We start from the raw sequence: 15,271 nt of genomic DNA, 5'->3' as shown, positions 1-15,271 counted from the left end.
CCTCATCCTGCAATAGCCCATATTTCCATCTGCTGCTGCAATACCCACAGAAGTTGCCTTTGCCAGGTGCCTGCCCAGCAATACCGTGGGTGTGAAGGTTGTCTTCCTCTGGCCTTCTTACAGACCCCAAAACAATCAATGAAGAAGACAGAAACAAAAACCACTTGCAGGTAACTGCATCCCCAGAGAAAACCCGGAATAATACCGGAGATGATATGTAGCTTAGACTTTGATGCGTGTATGAAGAATTATTAACTATTAAAAGACAGAAGGCAGAAGAAAAGGTTACTTAATTAGTAGAACTATCTGAGAATTACAGCATGGTAATGGGCCACTGCAATTCTGGTTCAGAAATCCACTGGCTCTGCTTCAGTTTTCCAAAAAACAGTGTTTCCAGCAAACTAGGCCCAGGGTCTCCAATAATTCCTGTCCTACTTTGGTACCCGAGCAGATGCAAAGATCTGCTGAGATGCTTTGGGTTTAGCTCATTTTTATGCTCATAGCTTGTCTACTTAAAAGCTATGACACTATCATAATACTCAGGGAAACTTGTGAGTAAGCTTCTCTCCTCCCTTTAAACTGATGGTTTTAGCCTGGTGTCCATGGGTCACTTAACAATCAGATAATGCAGGCTATATTTATTAGGTAACTATTGCTGACGATTGTAAGGTCTACAAATGAAGAAAAAAGGTTGAAAACCATTGCTTCAAAGTAAAAAAGTTGAAACAGCATGTACAGTGGATTGAGCTATATCTGATATCAAGGTGCCTCTTATAGTATATATCATTTCCTATATGCAAAGAAGTTATACCAGTTATAACATTTGTATACTTTTATGGCTCTGTCACCATTACGAGTATTATGCTGCTTTAACTACACAGCTAGACTTAGAGAAGTCTGACTTCTTTATGCGAAGAACTTGTAGGCAATTTTACCGTTCTGTAGTATAAAAGGGTAAGTAAATTAGTTTCCATAAAAAGCAAGCTGAGATTGTTTTTTTGCCATGTGTCAGTATTTTGTGAGGCCATACTACACTCACAAAACTTCTTTCCCTGAAACATAGGTCTTAGAAAGATAGAAAGGTCTTCTTTTAGCTGAGAGAGCCTTCTTCAGCCTTATAAACTATACCTAGTCCCAACTTAATTATTGAAACAGTAATATTCTTGAAATGGACTTGTAGGAATCTTTGCAGAGACCACTCTTCACCCCCAGCTTCAAAAGATTGTGCATTTAAATAACCCTTACCTGACTCTGAGCTGCTTGCCAGTTTGTGTTACTAAGCTGACTGGACTCAAAATTCCTGTAACGAAGCCATATTCTCTAATTGATTGCTCCCGGAATAGATCATAATGTGTGTGTACCACAGCTGCTTACGAATATTCTGATTGCAAAATCAGATTGCAAAGTCAGCTATATCCACTGAGTTATTGACTTTCATATTTATTCTGACACAGCATAAAATATGTGGTTATTCTGTGTAATGAAACCATTCACTTTGAATTATTTTACAGGAGGTGGAGGTCCAATATAGATTATTTTTCTTAGTCACTCTAAGAGAACTATTAACTCATTAAGCATGTCTTTGGCTTCCTTGACTTTATTATGTAACATTTTCACAAACAGTAAAGACTGTTTGCTGCAGCCACTTCCTTTGCAACCTAAAAGCTTACACAGTTGGCCAGATCCTTCGCATCCCGCTAAGAACAGTCTTTCACTGCAGCTGGAGATTGTAAGAGCCTTTACAGTCTGATACGCTCTTCCTCTTTCTGTAGATCTGTGTGTGCTACAGACATATCAAGGTGCAACCTTTCCAGGCAAGCCATTTGTGATAAAATGGAATGGAAGAGATGCTTGACAAACTGCTGTAGAGACCGAGTCTTTTTTCTGATCCCTGAAGAATTCACACAGTTAGTTAGCTCCCATAGATGCTAATGGGAAGTATGTACCTACTGCCCTTACACCTCAGTGAGAGAATAGGCCTTTTAGCTGCTGGAACTGGAACAGATGAACTTATAACTAGGTGTTGTCTCCACCTTCTTTGTTATTTATAAGCACAGTATTTTGGTGGGCGAAGGTGTTTAACTTTTTTCTTACCACTTTTCCACTATACAACATGAAAATTTAGACTCTTCTCAAGAAGTTATAACCAGAGTTTCAACATAGGCAGTTTCATAGGCAGAAACATACTCTGAAAAACAAGGCTCATCCCAGGAGTTATTATAAGGAAAACTGTAATACAGTGATACAAATCCAGTATCTTCTAGAAGTCTGTAACTCTTCTGCTAAGCTTTGATTATTTAAGAAGAGAAAGTCTGATGGATGAGATGTTTTCTTTCTCTACATATGTCAGGTGCAAACACTAGAGAGGTAAGAAATCTATAACAGATGAAGGATGATGTAATAGATGCGTATCAGTTGGCCACAAATAAATACAGACTTCACTAATAAAAAATTCTTGAACCCTGAACTGGCCTGAGTTTCTGACACCTCATCCGAATCAGGGATACTACAGGAAATAGTCTCAATGATATTGAGAGGGATTGAGATGGACGCTTGATCTGCCTTTACAGAGATAAAAGCAGATCCACATGGTTGCTTTCAATTTTCAATGCCTCTGAAATCCCTCTGCTGCTCTGATGGGGCTGTAGTTCCCATCTCCAAAGAAGCATAGCCCCAGTGCCAGGATTGAGAAAGACCCTGACTCATCCTGAGGCAGAACGGAGTCTAGCAAGCAGAATTAAGCTTTTCTGATATTATCCAGCAGAAAGCAATGGCACGTTCTAACAATCCTATCTAGCATTAACTTAGGCGTGCTCTACATGGTTCACGTGTCTGTTTTTATGGCACACGTACAATGAGAACATCAGATGCTCAAATATGTGTATTCTGAGAGTTGCGCTCTTACCACCTGGCTTAAAGGTGCACACTAAGATTTTTCAGGCTTTGCACAAGAACTGGTCTGTACAGTTTTTTCCGAGGAGCGGATGGAAATCTGATTAAAGTTGGTGGAACTGCAGGCCAAACCATGTGGCTCATGACTTCAAAACCCCTCTGTAGATTTATGGTGCTCTGCTCATGAAATTGTGACAGTTACAGTTCATGACCTGTATCCCCATTGAAGCGTGCTGGAAGCAAATAAAAATGAGCAAGAACGTCAATAGCTATCTGATTGACTGTTCACTAGTGAACATCTATCTCGTGCAAAATATTTGTTTGGTTTCTTTCAGAAAGAATAAAAATGTGGTCTTTTATGCTATCATGTGTGTGCAAGAACAATTTTCCATTTATCAGTTAGGCACGTTAAAGGCGCTGTAAGCTAGATCATCAGTAGCATGTGGGAAGGCTGATAAGCTGAAAGCATTTGTCTGTCTATGTGTGAATACCAAGAGTACTCAGGACTTTGCAGTTTCACTGATATGGGTTTGCATTATGATTTATATAACTGACCAATTATCTCAATGCACACAACAAAATGAGGTTTCTGAGGGGGCCACAGGCCTATCTTACAGGATATATATATTGTGTGGCTAGAGGGAACATCAGAAATTCTCAAAGCCTTTTCCTTTTCTCCCTCAGCTCTGCTTCCTGCTGTCAGCTGTCTCTATCTTTTACAGCTCTGTGCCCTTCTCCCAAATGGGGTTGGCCTCTTGCTTTCTTGTTTGGCGAACAGTTGTCCCTTCTGTGTTCATAACAATCCAAAAAAAATGCTATTTCTATGAAAAAGTTTCCGGTGGGGCCAGAGGGAACTGGGAACTGCTTTGCGATGAAGGGAGGGAGACTGTTTCATCTGAAACTTCAGTCCCACTGTCTGGTACTGCAGCAGTTTTGTTTCCGAAGTGCAGTGCTCTCTGACCTACTCTGTGAGAGTGTTAAGGTGAAGATTTTTGGAAGCATGTGAAGGGAACTGGGATTAATGTGCCTAAATCATACAGTTTCCTATGTAAATCCCCTCTTTCTTAATACTCAGGGCACAATCTTACACTAATACATGATGAGCATTAGCAGCAAATAATTACTGAATGCCCAAAGGAAGTTGCAAGCTTTGCTTCACATTTCTTGCACCTTTGCGAAAAGTATTTTTCTGATGGCAGAGAACTCCCGCAACTCAGAGGAGTGAGGGTGTCCTAGGACAGGGAGAGCTGCAAGAGCAAAATCAGTGCGGGCTTCTGCAGAGGTGCAGGGTTGAATGGTGTTGGGAGGGGCAGGTGTTAAGTGAGATGCTCAGAATTAATCCACTTGAATATTGACTTTGGGGAAAAAGCACATACCAAGCGTTTGAATCGAGGGTGTCATCTTGATCTAAAATCTGCAGGAGCTTTTGAATTAAATGGGGCTGGACTGGAGACATGATACATTTGGTTAACTGTGAGCATGAGTGAGCTTCTGCAGAATGAGGACATGAGTAATCACTGAGCTTTTTCATTTGCGGGTTATTGACTGAGACAGAAAAAAAAAATGGTCCAGAGGAAAGGTAAATTGTGGCTCTGCCACAGGCTTCGCTGTGACTTAAGGGCAGTCACTCCTGCTTTTATCACCCTCTGGAAAATGGTGATAAGAGCGTTTCCTTATCTTACAATGGAGCAGTGATAATAAACATTAAGGATTACAATGGGCTTAAATATTGTGGTAATGGAGGGCACTAAGCGCCTTCTCTTATTCACTGGCTGCTTTTCTAAATGAAACTATTGGACGATTTTAATTTTTCTTAAATAAACTCAAGGACGTGAGTCAATAGAGATTAATCAGAAAACAGCAAAATGTCAGTTTTAAACCACTCTGGGTTTTCTGAATTATGTAACTTCATGTTTTGTATCTTTATCTTAAATTAACCCAACTGATCTTCTCCACTGCTTCCTTCAAAGACTATAAACCTGAAAATAAGCAGAAAAGGCAAAGTAATTGTCTGCTACCAGCTGTCTGTGACCATAAAAATTGGGGATTTCTGCTTTTGTCACTTTCAGTCTGAGCCTCAGCAAAAAGGAGTGGCGGACTGAACTTGTGTAAGGCATCTGTGGCCACTATAACAAAAAAACCCAAACCACAACTCATGCCACAGTAAATAAATATGAAATTATCCCCTGGCTCACAAAAAAAGAGAGAAAACAATTCTTTGGGCTTCTGTTTGCCTTTTGCTTTCTTCAGTAGCTTTCTGTCTGAAAGATTTCTCTTCTTTGAAGTTTAGCAGATAAATTGAATTAACATATGTTATCCTGAATCTGGTTATTTTTCAGTGTTGGCCTAAAGCCTCAGCAAAGGTTTGGTCCATGTTCTGCTTTGCCCAAGTAGACAGGTATATTTGTATTGGATGTAGTGCTTTCAGACTAACTGTAACAGGACAGGCAAACATTGGATATAGTTAGAAAGGGGTTTCCAGAGAAGAGAAGCGGTCTAGCTTTGCTGCTGGCATATGTTAAATGAGCGAAAATTGTGGTTTGGAAGTAGATTTGACAAGATGCTGAAAAGCAGATAAATAGACAAAGCCTTGGGTGGGTGGGAGTACCCAGGCAGGACAAAGAAGTGACAACTGGGAGCTGAGGAGCACATGCTGCTGAAGAGCGAGGTTGGGCTAGGACGGGCTGTGCTCCACGTGGCAAACTCCACAGAGACAATGAGGCAGGCCGAGGAGAAAGCTGACCACACGGCACAGGATAGCACCACACAGACGTGGTCAGGTCTTCACTGACGGCGTGAGCAGCCAAAGTTTTGCTCACAGTCATGGTAACAACTGACCTGCCCTTTCTGGACATCCCTTGTCATCAAGGGTCTGCAATAGGGTCTGCTGAGTTTGAGGATTAATTTCTACTGCTCTTCTGTTGTGTTTTTCTGAGGAAAACCCACAGGACCTACTGACCTTTTGTGGATCAGAATCACTCTGTGCAAGTGTTGTTTTTCTTTCTCAAAAGAACAAATAAAACTCTGAAACTGAAGTGTGAACAGGATTAGGTTTATTGTTGAAGTATCTGTATTATTATAGGTCAGCGGTGACCTAAGTCAGCAGTCCCCAGACGACAGCTTCATTTTGCATAGAAGAGTTTTCATGCAGCACCAAGGCAGCGTTGTCACTGGGAAGGTTCAAAACCAGTTGTGCAGCTCCCGGCTAGAGAGTGCATTTGGGATAAATGAATTTTTTTCTCATTTATCAATAAATGACCTGTCATTTGTTGTGCCATGACTGTGTTTGGGTTAGGAGGGATGGATCAGATTACCGACAGCACTGAGTGTATGAGAGGCTAGAGCTGAAGTTACTACATCTATATCCAGGTATCTTGTAATCTCTAGTGGATTTATCTCAGCACATCAAATAATGATACTGCCATTGCCCTTCTCTAAGGTTAATTTATAAAATTAAATGCCTTGCTCAAGGTTGATCAGGAAATCTATAACTATGAAGGCAGCTAAGCTAAGGTCTTCTAAGTGTTTAATTACAGGACTATTTTTATCTTAAAAAATAATCCAGGATGATGTGATGCTCCCTGACACAACAGCATCTTGCTTTAAGTTTATTAAAAAATTTCCCTTCACGTAAACATTGGGTATTGAAGATGTCAGGAAAAACAAGGAAAGTTGAACGAATAATTTTTTTTTCTGATATACACTTAGAAAGGTAAAAAAATCAAGAATTTTCACCTAAATTCATCTACTATTATATGATCCAGCTAAAATAAGGGGGGGGGGGAACATACATTTTTTCACCCACCTTTAGAGGTAGATACTGCATAGGAAAAAATATATAGAAAAAAATCTTGTGAGTTTACAAAGGCCCTGCTCTGCCACCTGCTAACTGAAGGGAAAAACTTGGGAGCTGTGACTTGATGGTACTATCACAGCTTCTAAGTTGGCTTATATGTGCTTTACTGCTCACAGGAAAAAACTTGATTCGATAAAGGATGTGAAGGGGCAGCAACTGCCGCAGGTAGGGTGAGAGATAAAACATAAACACTGTGCTTTTCACAGAGACTGTGTTAGCCCTTGTGAAATCTCTAAAATGACTCATCTTTAGTGGATTTTGACTCGTGTCCTTCAATGTCCTAGACAAACTCTTTCAGTTACTTTCTTTTTCTGGAGCAAATGTCTCTAATTCAGATTTAGGTAACTTTGCCAAATATCTCATCATAGATTTAATATCCAAATTAAGTTACAATTAGATATATGAACCCATGCTTTTACATTTAAGGAATTGTAATGTTTTTGAAGAAAACTCATTTTCGTATTTCATTTGTAATATTAAAGTTGCTTTTTTTAAGAATAAATGTGTAAAGCTTTTAATTCCTCATTTATATATACCCAAAACATAAAATTATGATGCAAGTTACTATGCTGTAAATCAGTAGGGCTATAGGTTCAGAATGTGGTTCTGTTCTAGGATTTAATAGATTTTTGGTTTCCTATGTGCTATGACAGGAGAAAGTAAGATTTATTGAAACTACCTAGCTTGTTTTTTTGCCAGAAACATAAGGTGGTCTCTAATGAACAAGATGTGGTGTTACAGGAAAATAGTTTCCTCTGTATTAGAGGTATGGTCCACATATAGTAGGACACGGGTACCTAAAGAGGAGTTAAGTATGGATAGGCCTTAGATGTTGTGGGCTGTAGTTGGTGGTGAGGCCAAGGATAAGACACCTGCCCTCCTTCAGACTTCTGAAGACTAAGCGGAAGAAATGTACAAAATAGACTCAAAACGAACGGAGAGACCGAGAAAGAGTATACTTACAATGGTGATGTTTGATCATACGTCAGGTGAAAGACAATTGTTTTACCCCCCTCTCTTTGTTTTGAGATGGATAGAAATCATACCTGTCTATATATCTGTAATACACTCATCCCAATCATAGCTTCTGAGAGCTTTCTGCTGCTTCTAAATCATAGGTATGAAATGCTAATGGTAAGGCGTATACCTGGATAACCAAAGAGAAAGGAAGCCCAAAGAGGGGTTGGGAACCCTTGAATCCCTCTGGGCTATTCTGTGATTCCTTTGTAAAAGCTAGCAATATGGCAAGAATCGATTTTCTGTGTAAAAGAAGTTAAACTCTCTGTCTCACAGCCTATCTAAATGCTTTTGAGCCATATGATACAGACCTTCTGCTCTCTGTTGCTTGGGCAGGGATTTGCAGGATGATTCAGACCCTTGCATTGATCAGCACAGTCAGCGGTATAGTAAATCTCCAAGGTTTTCCAGTTACTAGGCAGATACAATTTTTTCATAGGAACAGCCTGTCGCGGATGAGTGATGCACTTCACTCGCAAGAGAGAAGTAGCAATATGCTTTATTAGAGTTGAGTTAGTGATTTAACAAAATTTGATGGTAAATAAGACAGTGGGGTAATGGGGATTGATGGCATGGTACATTTGATTATTTACTGCATAGAGGACAGGGTCAGATGAAATTGTCAAGGAGACTCTCCGGTTGAGTCACGGAGTTCAGAGCAGAGCCCCTTAGTCTCACACTTGGTCAACAGTTTAAGTCCATCCAAGATACAACTTAGCATAAGCTTGCGAAGTTCCAGCATGCTATTAGTCTCTTATTGAGAAGCTGTTGCGGGTAAGGAGTCTCTTGACCTCGAGGAGTAAAGTTTCAGCACGCTATTAGTCACTTACTGAGGATCTGTCATGGGTAAGGAGTCTCTCAACCTCAAGTGCTTGAGAGGCATCCCAGCTCAAGGGGAGATTCATCGCTGTGCAGCCAGCTGCTGTGCAGGAGAGCTCAGTTGGCTCTAGGCTGCGGCGCTATTTGTGGGTACGGAGTTTGACTCATGGTCATACAATACTTGATGTGGAAAAGATACCTTTTTTGCTGACCTTGTGCCATGTAGGGGAAAATATACCCCTTTTTGCTGATCTCATGCCCATTTCTGGCCTCACCATTTGCAACCAGTATTGCCTAGTTCCTTCTGGCCAGCCCTGGGCACTATCAGTTACTTGTGGTCAGCTGGAGCCCAAAATAAGGGAGTTGTGCTCTGCCACGGTTTGCGCTTGAGATGGGAGGGGTAGTTGCGCTCTAACACGGCGCATTGTCGCTTCATCGGGATGCAGCTCCAGATCTGGGACAACAGAGTAGTGGAGTTGTTCGAACTCCTGGAGAGATTAGCTCACTTGTAAATTATGTGAGTTTTGAGTAAATGATTAGTGTATCTTGCAGTTCCTTGCAGGGCGGTAGAGTTCGAAGTTTTGGATCTCAGACTGACTGAATCACCTAAAGGAAGCAAAGCAAAAAGCTTCAGAAAACAAATGTTTGATTAATGTTTTATGCTGATGTATTACGTTTACACTGTAAGTTACAGCAGGGGAAGGAGAATGTACCTGTTTCTGGGAACATAGTTGTGTGGAGTCCTGCTTGCTTAAGTTTTTAAGAGGAGGCTATGTGCTTTGCCTGTATAAGTTTCACTTGGTAGCATAATTCTGTAACCAACTAAAGTAGATCCACACAGCTAATTTATTTGGCTAAAAGACATTAAAAAATTCAGGTTGCCCATATTTTCCAGCTATAGAATTAATCTGTGGCCTTTAGAATCTGTATGTAAAATGGCATTTGTTAATTTTGAAGGCAAAATACAGGATCAATCAGCTTTGGCTTCTCTTGGCTCTGCTGAAGTCTATCTTCTACTTTCATCATTGATTTATCTGGTTATGTGTTTTTTCTAATTTTGGTCCAGCAATTCACTCACATTCACTGTAATTTGATGGCTCTCCTCTGCATCACGGCTAAGTGCAAGATCAGACCAAAGGAATGCAAAAATCACTTTTAAGTTAATCTTTGAGAAGTAGTTACCAAAATAATTTATTTAAAATTTATCTTGTGGCAACACAGTTTTGATGCAAATAACTTGCAGGGAGAATACTAAAAAGAAGCCAGTTTGGTATTTTGTTCCTTCACTTTTTTTCTCCTTCCATTCTCCCTTCCCCCCTTTTTTTTTTTAACTAAGGTTTGGAAGATTCGGTAAAGTATAAGTGACAATTTTTGTAATAGTGGTAGGAAGCACTCTCAAGAGGATTCTGAATCTGAGATTCTTGCTTTCTGTAGTTTTCGTACAGTAGTTTCATCAGGGCAAAGTGGATGTAAAATGGTATCAGAACTAAAGCAACGAAGGCGCTCAATCTATTAAATGGTGTGCCTTATAGGTACAAGGCATGCAACTTTTGCTTTCATCTGGCTCTGATCAAAAGTCAGTCTGGGGAGCAAGAGAATTTTGCGAAACCTGTAATTGCCCGGATTTCCAAACCAATGTTGCTATTTTTGTAAGTGATTAGGATTGTGATATGGTATTTCCTTTGCAGTCTAGCAGAAAGGGAACAAGAAAGATGAATTAGCTTATCCACTTGATTTCAGGAGGTGAGGTTCGTGACAACCTTTGTGAGGTGGTTTTGAGTTGTGTCCTTGGAGCAGTGTAGGAAACTGACACAGACACTGACACAACTTGAGTAGATTAAATGTGGATAAATGCAAAAGAAAAAAAGAAAGTTTGATAGTTGAGGCTTTCCAGTCAGCCCATTTAGCCATCAATAAACTATCAAAAAAGAGACAAGAAAGGCAGTTTCTGTGCATAAAGATGAAGAGCCAGACTCAAGTCAGAGTCTGTTTCAAAGGAGGTTGTGATGTAGCAGGGGAGTCAGTCAGTGCAGAAGTTGCCCCAAGCAGTTATTTGGAGAGGCAGGACTTCTGAACAGCATTGTAGCGCCTCCCTCTGAAGCAGCAGCTCCGAGGAGAGGTGAGTGGCAGGGGACGGCTTTCCCTCCGCAGGGGTCTTTATCTGAGCCCCAGAGGGTTCCTCTGGGTTAGCGTGGTGTGCACATGCACCAGCGTGGGCTTGCAGCTGCAGCTGGGAAGCATTTTGGCTCTAGGTTCCTCTACGCTTTGTGATAAACCTTCCCAACACCATACTGCTGTGCATAGGTTGTAGCTTGTTACTGCCAGTTCCTGCAGTGCCGCTCCTCATCCTGCTAGTTTGCATTGATCATTGCTGCTGGTGACACTCACATGGCCTTTGATAAAGTAGCTGTCAGAGCTCCCATCCCTCTACAAGCCCTATTATGGACCCACTCCTATCCGAGACGTTCATTAGTGTCGTTTGCCAAAAGGTTTATGTAACAGATGTTGTGAAGTGGCCACACACACACGCGCGCGCGCGCGCACACACACACACACACGCACGCACACACCAATATAGCAAGGGCTGTCAGGGTGACAGTGAAGGGAGGATGTTCTGTGGGACTAGAGTAGCTCGAAGGCACAGCTGCGTCCATGAAAAAAGCAACTAATGTCTCTGTGTGACCATGCTGTATTTTCAGCTTGTCATCATGGCCGGGACTGTTCTGCTCGCCTACTACTTCGAATGCACTGACACTTTTCAGGTGCATATCCAAGGTTTCTTCTGTCAGGATGGGAATTTGATGAAACCGTACCCGGGAACAGAGGATGAGAGCTTTATTTCCCCTCTTGTGCTGTACTGTGTGCTGGCTTCAACTCCGACAGCTATTGTAAGTATAAGAAATTATTTGAATTCGTTACCGTAGCTCTGTAATAGTAATAGCCCTGATATAATTCTTTGTCCCTTTTCCTCTCTTTTCAGCTGCAATTGATTTACACTTAGCTGACTCTCCATTTTGCCCTAGCCTAATATAATCTTCATCAGTTATCTCCAGTGGTAATTATTCTGAACTAATCACGATGAAAGATTGTGGGGTAGAGCTTGTTAAGCCTGTCACAATAGCTCACGCGTTTCGGTGATTGGTTGTGGATTGTGTGATTCCAGAGAGGCCTAAATGCAAAGGTGATCTATAACTAGAAATAAAATAACTAGGATAAAGCTGGAGTAAAACCTGGATCAGACGTGCCACATATCCGGGATTATTTGCTGCTATAGAAGATGAACTGCTAAAGGGCTCTAGCAGACATAGAAGAGCAGAAAGATACTCAATTTTAACAAAATTATGAATATTCTTTCTTCTTTATTTGTAATCTTTATTGTTGACAGTGGCATGCATTTAACTTTCTTTGCCTGGTTTTCTTTACTATCCTATAAGCCAGCTACAACACAGCTGGTCTCAGCAGGTTGAAGTATTCAATTAGCTGAATACATACAATTCTGAATAGATTATTACAGTCATTGATTAGCAAAACATTGGCCTTTTTCCTTTTTCGGTACAGAAAGTTAAAAATTTCACCAACAGCTAGCTTTGCTGCAATTCTAATTACATTGATATAATGCTCGTCAAACTGTGTCTTTCTGTAATTTGGGTATCTTGTATTTCTTTCTCTTTATTTCTTTGTTGTCTTTACTACTTGTTTCTTATCTTAACTTTGCTTTGCAGCCCTTTCAAAAGTTGATTAGAGCTGTGCATGATGTATGTTATTGTGAGAGGTGATTGCTGCAGAAAAGAGTCATAATCCATTATAAGTTTTTGTCTGCAGTGGCAGAAACTGATAAGAAATATCAAAGAGGTCTGCAAAAGAGGCTATAGGTTTTGGTATAGAACACTTTCTGAAGATGAATACGGAATTTGAATTTAATTCTGGCATGTACTTATGAAAATCCTCTGCGGTAACAGTTTTATTTTCAGTATTGAAACTCAGGTGAACGTTAAGATGTTTTTATTTCAAGCTGCAGTGATGCAGGTTTTGCAAATAAAAACATGAAATACTACATTTCTCCAACTTTTCCCACAAAAAAGGTAGGGAATCTGAGTGCCATTACCGTTTCTAGATGCAATATCACTAAAGTTAGTGAGCAGTTTGTCACTTGATCGGTGATATGGCTTTAGGTTGGCGAGTAGTAATAAGATTGTTGCTCTTTAGTTGGATCTTATATTTAAAGCCTTGTTCTGGCAAAGAGTACTGGAAACTTTTCGGGGTTTTCTCCACCCAGCATGGATCACCTCCACTCAATGGATCAAAATTTTCTTTCCTTTCAGAGGCCCAAGCATTTTCCGTAGTTACTCTATGAGAAAATGGATTGGCATCATCTTCGGAACATGGTAACAGTCTCTGTCCCTGGGAGATGAGCAGTGCCGGTTTTGTAGTTCCCATGGCCTATGTTAACACAGGAAATGAAAGATGAGAGAGAACATGAAATAATGTTTTTGGGAGCAGAGACCCTCAGCCTGGTGCTGCATGGGGCTGGTGTGCCTATGTTGTCCATTGCAGTCCCTGTGGAAGTAGTAGCCTGGGCCCAGAAGCAGAGAAATCACATCTGTCTGGCATTGGATGCAAGCTGGTAAAGTTTGTTCCTTGGGTTATGCTATGCTGTTATACTGGCTATACAGCCTCAGTCTACAGAAGATGTGGTCAGGGACAGTGCTGGGCTCTGTGCATCAAGCTTCATTGCCATCTGTACGTAGACGTTCAAGAAGACAATGAATCAAAACTGGAAAACTTTTTTCTTTCATTTTTAGTGCAGTAAGCATAGCTTAATACTGGGCTAATCTTCAACTAGAGTGTATGTCAGATGGATCTGTTTCCATCCTTCTGACAGGTCCTCCACACAATGCTGTCATTTGAGTACATCCAGTAGGTTTCTAATACCTGTTTTCTTTTCTCAGAGATTTACCCTTCTTGCAGGCTAATTTTAGACCTCTGCTTCAGTGTAGCACCCACCTAATAGTCATTTTCATGCAATCTTCCCACTTAAGACTGAGTTTTGGCAATCGTTATTGACAGGACTTTAGACTGAAAGTGAGCCCAGAGTCTCCCAAAGCAGCGTCCACATCTCCAGCGTCATTGCACTGCCTGTCCAACCCCCAGCGTATGCGTGTCCATAGCTGTCGTCCAGGAGCCCAAATGGGTGCTGTCTGTCATGCAGACTGTCACAGTCCAGGAAGAGAGGTTTGATCCTGTTGAATCCCCCACAGACTTCAGCCACATGATTAAGTGCAGCCATTTCTGTTTATACTGTGATGATTACACTCTCTCAGAAAAAACAGACTAACAAACAAACAAACAGACCAACCCCAAACAGATCAGATTCAGGCATCTCTCTTAAACACCACACTCTCTGCTTTCCCATTAGGGCAGATCTGTGGCCTGTATGGTGCCTGGTAGTGAAGTACCTAGGTTTTATGGATATTAGGGATATTGCAGTCCCCTCTCCTCTCAGGGGATGTATCTGCCTCGCTCTGCTCTGTGGGAGGGTGGTTAGCATGCACTCGTTTCAAGATAAGTTGCAGCTTCATTCTCTGCACGTTTCTGTGCAGAATAATCACTGTCAACCTGTAGCTTGACTGCAGAGAGACGACTTAAGTCAAGGCTAATGCCAGTCCTTCCTCATAGTATCTTTTTTCTCTTAAGTGAGATAGTTGTTGCTGTTCAGAAAATACATCTTTAGGCTCCTGAATTACAATGGAAGGAGTTTAGTAAATGCAGATTAACCCATAAAGCATGAACAGATATCTCCCTCCTTCCAAAAATGCTGTGTTCTCCAGAAATGCTGCTCTACAACAAATTGGTTGGCTGCCCTGTTTTTGTGTTTTATGTGTTCTTATTGACACACTTGATTACACTGACCCCATGTAACCAGTTTTTTTCTGCTACACTGGCTAGTTAATCACCATACATGAGAATTACAGAAGTCTTTTGATGCTCTGGCGGATAACCTTTTAGTGTCTGATAATAAGAGGTTCTTGCAAGGGGAAATGCTTGAATCTTATGGTGACATTGGTAAAGATATTAAAGACACGTATGCTTGTATTCATTCTGTGAAATACACTTTTCTCTCAGATATTCCATTGAGGATGGGTCAAAGGCCTTCATCTGCCTTATTCTTATCAAATTTTCTGAGTGAGTGGAATTAACAGCTTTTCTACAAAGTAATGGGGAAGTGGTGAATTAAGTGATAAATTGCACCTAAACGAGGACAAACCTGTTTTTCTTTTCAGAGAAACAGTCAGCCACTTTACTTCTAATTTAGTGATTTATCCTTTTAAGCATGCATCTTAAAACTCAATTAATATATTTTTCCATCAGCATTGGTAGAAAAGTGGTTCCTAGAATCACTAGTTTTAGAACTGAGTTGTGGCGGTCTGGATGTTCTGACATTAAAAAAAAAACTTCATAAAATGTGTGGGCTTTCACCTTCATCTCAACTAAACTGTGCTGGCTGTGTTGACAGTGGTGGAGGTTGATTACTGAACAACTGCTAAGTCTCCAGCCTTTCTGATTTCACATAGAGATAGGTATATGAATACTTTCAGGCCATCTCATGATAGAGAAAAAAGCTAAGATTAATTCATTTGAATTATAGCAGGCAGAAATGTACCTCTCTCAGAGGGATGGTAAGCACTT

General features: G+C 40.8%; 1 protein-coding gene across 4 annotated transcripts in view; it reads left to right on the top strand.

Annotated features, from left to right (window-relative positions):
* PLPPR1 (phospholipid phosphatase related 1) overlaps positions 1-15,271 on the top strand; it is a 136,453-nt gene that overhangs the window by 88,231 nt on the left and 32,951 nt on the right. For all 4 annotated transcript variants that reach the window (XM_068928372.1, XM_068928373.1, XM_009683213.2 and 1 more), the window contains one exon: positions 11,284-11,472. In XM_068928372.1, the coding sequence (XP_068784473.1) occupies positions 11,284-11,472 (189 nt within the window). The remainder of the gene's footprint in view (positions 1-11,283; positions 11,473-15,271) is intronic.

This window comes from Struthio camelus, chromosome Z (assembly GCF_040807025.1).
Source record: "Struthio camelus isolate bStrCam1 chromosome Z, bStrCam1.hap1, whole genome shotgun sequence".
Taxonomy (NCBI): domain Eukaryota; kingdom Metazoa; phylum Chordata; class Aves; order Struthioniformes; family Struthionidae; genus Struthio; species Struthio camelus.
This window is presented reverse-complemented; position numbering and strand designations above follow the sequence as displayed.